The 3,868-nt window shown below is 37.5% G+C and overlaps 1 protein-coding gene across 1 annotated transcript; it reads right to left on the reverse strand.

The window, feature by feature from the left end:
• Positions 1–742: 742 nt before the first annotated feature.
• LOC112510741 (transcription factor TCP12-like) lies at positions 743–1,864 on the reverse strand. The gene has a single exon (XM_025116066.1). The coding sequence runs from the start codon at positions 1,862–1,864 to the stop codon at positions 743–745; it is 1,122 nt and encodes a 373-aa protein (XP_024971834.1).
• Positions 1,865–3,868: the final 2,004 nt, after the last annotated feature.

Here is a 3,868-nt window from a genome sequence, read left to right on the forward strand (position 1 = left end):
GTCTGATGAGTTGATGATGTGTTGTGTATGGGAAGGTCTATTCATAATTCTTGTATTTATCATTGCAAGATGCCTTAAATATTGATCTATGATCATGTAGATATATGTATGTATAAGATGACAACCCGTGTATCCAATTGTTCAGTTATATGTAGATGATAAATTAAGGAACAAATTGAGTAGATCTTCGCCGTTCAAATTTCAGAGACTGATACCATAGCTTGTTATAAGTGACTGGCACAACATAAATTAATAAGAGAAGCTGGATTACATGAAGAGAAGCTGCATTAATGGTAGCACGACGGTAGCACAACATAAATTGATCATCTCATGGAACATTTCACCGCTAAAACTTGTTCATCAATTATTTTTAAACAAAAATCAATCCAGGCACTTACAAACATTACATTCAGAAAACTTTGAAAAGAGCAGTACCCATGGTCTAATCTTATAATACAATTGGCACCCATGAGAGAGAAGATTGATCAATGGATCCATAATAATATGAACAAGTAACACTGACCTAATTGTTGTTGCCTTCCCATGCTTTACCAATTATCTGGAAGTCATTTAACTGATGCTGCAAAGCAAATTACGTGAAGCAGCTTAGATTAGTTTACATCGTGTATCGATCAATCAAAGGAGTAATTCATTGAAAAAAGGCCTATTAATTAGATAAGTAAAAATCCAATATTTCTTGCTAGTTAATGAATTAGACATCAATTGAAACTACTGTATTACCTCATGCGTTTAGTCCGGTGCTATGCAGGTAGTTCAATAAGTAGGATGGGCTCCAATTGCCTGCCATCATCAGCGAAGAATTATCACCAACAAATCCTTTCTTTAATTGGAATTGCGAGCTGTTCTGATCGGGTTGAACAATGCTTTGATGTTGGCTTTCTTCAAAGGGGATCCAAGACCCTAATAAGTTAGCATCTTGATCCATAATCTGATCTAGACATGGTCTGAATTTTGAATCTTGACCACCAACTACAAGCATATTATATCTCTTTTCAATTGTCCTCTCCCTTGCCCTCTCTCTTGCCCTTTCTCTTGTTGCTTTAGCAAGAGGGTGATGAAGATTTGCACTCCTCCGAATTCTATTAATTTTTTCCTGCTGCTTTTTGCTGCATCTAGAAGACGACTTTGCCTTGTTATTTGCAGTTGTTTGATCATCTCCGGTCTTCACCATGGACTGATCACCGGTTCCGGACAGAACCTCGCATTCTGAAGTAGAAGAGGCACTGTTGGATACATCCATAAAACTGCACCTCCGGTCAGGAAGGAGTTCTTGAATGGCAGCTTTTGATTTCGTGAGAAGCCAGTCGACCGTCTTGCTGGCCTTATCAAACTCAAGCAAGTCTTGCAACCCAAACAACTTTTTAGCAACATCAAGGGACAACCTCATCCTTCGATCTCTGGGGCCTCGAGCTGTGTAAATCTTGCTGTGACGGTCTCTTTTGGAAGCTCTCTTCCTTAGACTGCTATTTTCAGGCTCCACGTGAGTATTAAAACCATAGGGATCATCATCTCTATCGTTCGTAGCAACCTGTCCATTGTTGTTGCTACATTCTCCCATGGCAGATTCCACATTAGTAGTCATCTCATGAGTAGAATGTTCATGAGCTAGAACACTGGTATTGTGGTAGTTATGATCATTGGTGAAGAGCTGTTGCTGTTGGAAGAGCCCACAAAAGACAGCTTCATCTTCTAAAGGAATGTAATTAGGGGATGGAAGTAGGAAAGAGGAAGAAGAAGATGGAGTATAATAATGTTCTTGAGGGGTTCTTGAGTGGTTGGTATCATTGTAGTAGTTACCGAAAAAAGATGCCCTAGAGCCATTGCTGTTGGAAGAGGGGTACATGTTTGCTCTTTAGCCCCCAGAAAGCTACATATAGTTATGCAAAATGTAAACAAATAATAGCTAGATCTAAAAGGGAGCTTGATAACGAAAGCCTTATATCTCACAGCAAGAAACAAGATTGTTAGAAATCAAGACAGCTCAACATATATTCACTGTAACCTTTGAGAAGGTACAAATTCAGCATGAGAAATTATATGATCTAAGATGAAGGTACATACATACAGAGAGAGAGAGAGAGAGTTTGAAGATTCATTGAAACAACTAAGAAGTGGGACTTTGAGAAAGACTGGCAAGCATGCTAAAGCAGTCATCATAGAGCTATAGACATATATACTGATAGTGAAAGAAATAAAGGCCCATTTGCCCTCTAATGCCTCAAGTTTTCTTAATGGTAAAGAATCAAGAGTGAATTTATCAATAATGGAGACAAAGAGCCATTTTCTCCTTTCTCTCACCTTTTTGAGTAAAAGTTGGGCAATTTCTTTGGTGAAGAAGATGAGAAGAGAGTAAGTAGTTTCATAGTCGTTGAGTGGATAGGAAGCACTTCTTGTTGTGCCACTTCACGTGAGTGATAGCAGCAGGTGTCTGTTTCTTATGCCTGTATGTGTGTGTACGAGAGAGAGAGAGAGAACATTAATCCAAAACACCTTTTACTCTGAAAGCAACCCTTGTGTGCCTTGACCAAAACTTGCATGCTTTCCCAGTCTTCTTTCCACCATGAGCATGTGTGTCTGAGGGAGGAGGAGGGGGGTCCGGACTCCGGACGGAGGAGAGATATATAGATTCCTGGGGTGGTGGTGGTTGGGGTGGGGGAGGGGGAGGGGGAGGTTAGGGAGTTAGGGTTACTTTTCTGAGTTGATCTCAGCTGTTGCGGATACTAACTTGAGTGCTTGGTGTAAGAGAAGACAAAAAAGATGTATTTTTACTTCAAATTTTCAAATTTCAAGTTAAAATAATTACTTATTTACTTGAATATATTGATGTGATTGTTTTTGCCTAGAAGATTCATTCTTGTAGCATTTTAAATTTTCACATTAAATATTATAATATTTTATAATAAAACTAATTTATGTTTATTGATCAACTTTATAACCATGGTATAAAAAATTTAGGCGATGCTCTATTCATATGTGGCTCTTCAATGCAAGAAACCCCTTCTTTTGACTTGCCTGTTCTCATGTCACTTTCACTAAAAAGACCCAATATCCATCTCTCTCTCACACAAAAAAAAAACACCTATAAGTAATTTGGTCACGGTAACCATCAAATGATTAAATTTTGAGCTTGTGTTTTACTTTTTATTTTGTTGAGATATACTGGTCTTGTGTCTTTTTCTTGTCGACATCATGGTTGCATAGTTAACTTTATCTGAAAAAATATCTAGTCTCCCGTAAACAGTCTCTAATTATTATACATAACCAGTCTCTAATTATTATACATAACCATGGGTTTTGGAATTGGATTGGATCATCTTTAAGATAACATCTGCTACCAGTACTAATGTTAAAGCATACAAGATTAACCACAAGGGTGGTGTCTGATTGGTTTAAGCTTGACTCCAAATGTCAAAAGTACCAGAGGTCTCAGGTTCAAATCCAATGAGGAATAAAAATCTCATTGTGGTCAAGGAGGTTCAAATGCGGTGACTCCGGGTTATCTGCAAAACAGATGGTCGTCCTAGGATTAGTCAGCTCACATAGCGAGTTGGATATCCACGTTGATAAAAAAAAAAGCACACAAGATTCAACTTGTTCAAGAACCTGAAAGTAGGTAATTCCTACTTTTCGTGGTTTATAAGATACATGATTATCGATTAATTAGTAAGGAATTATCAACCTTAAATCTCTTGAATAAGTTGAATCTTGTGTGCTTTAATGTTAGCAAATGTGTTAATGTACAGTTGACAAAAGTTTTGCTTCTTGAATAATTTGTTTTATTGCAAAAAATAGCTACTTGTTAATTAGTTTCAAAGTCTTTATTTTTGTGCATGTGTAACCCTAAAGT

Source organism: Cynara cardunculus, assembly GCF_001531365.2.
Source record: "Cynara cardunculus var. scolymus isolate 2C chromosome LG 4, CcrdV1, whole genome shotgun sequence".
Taxonomy (NCBI): domain Eukaryota; kingdom Viridiplantae; phylum Streptophyta; class Magnoliopsida; order Asterales; family Asteraceae; genus Cynara; species Cynara cardunculus.

Bases quoted from the DNA above. Each gene is read 5' to 3' on its own strand.
- LOC112510741 (XM_025116066.1), bottom strand. From the start codon at position 1,864: ATGTACCCCTCTTCCAACAGCAATGGCTCTAGGGCATCTTTTTTCGGT.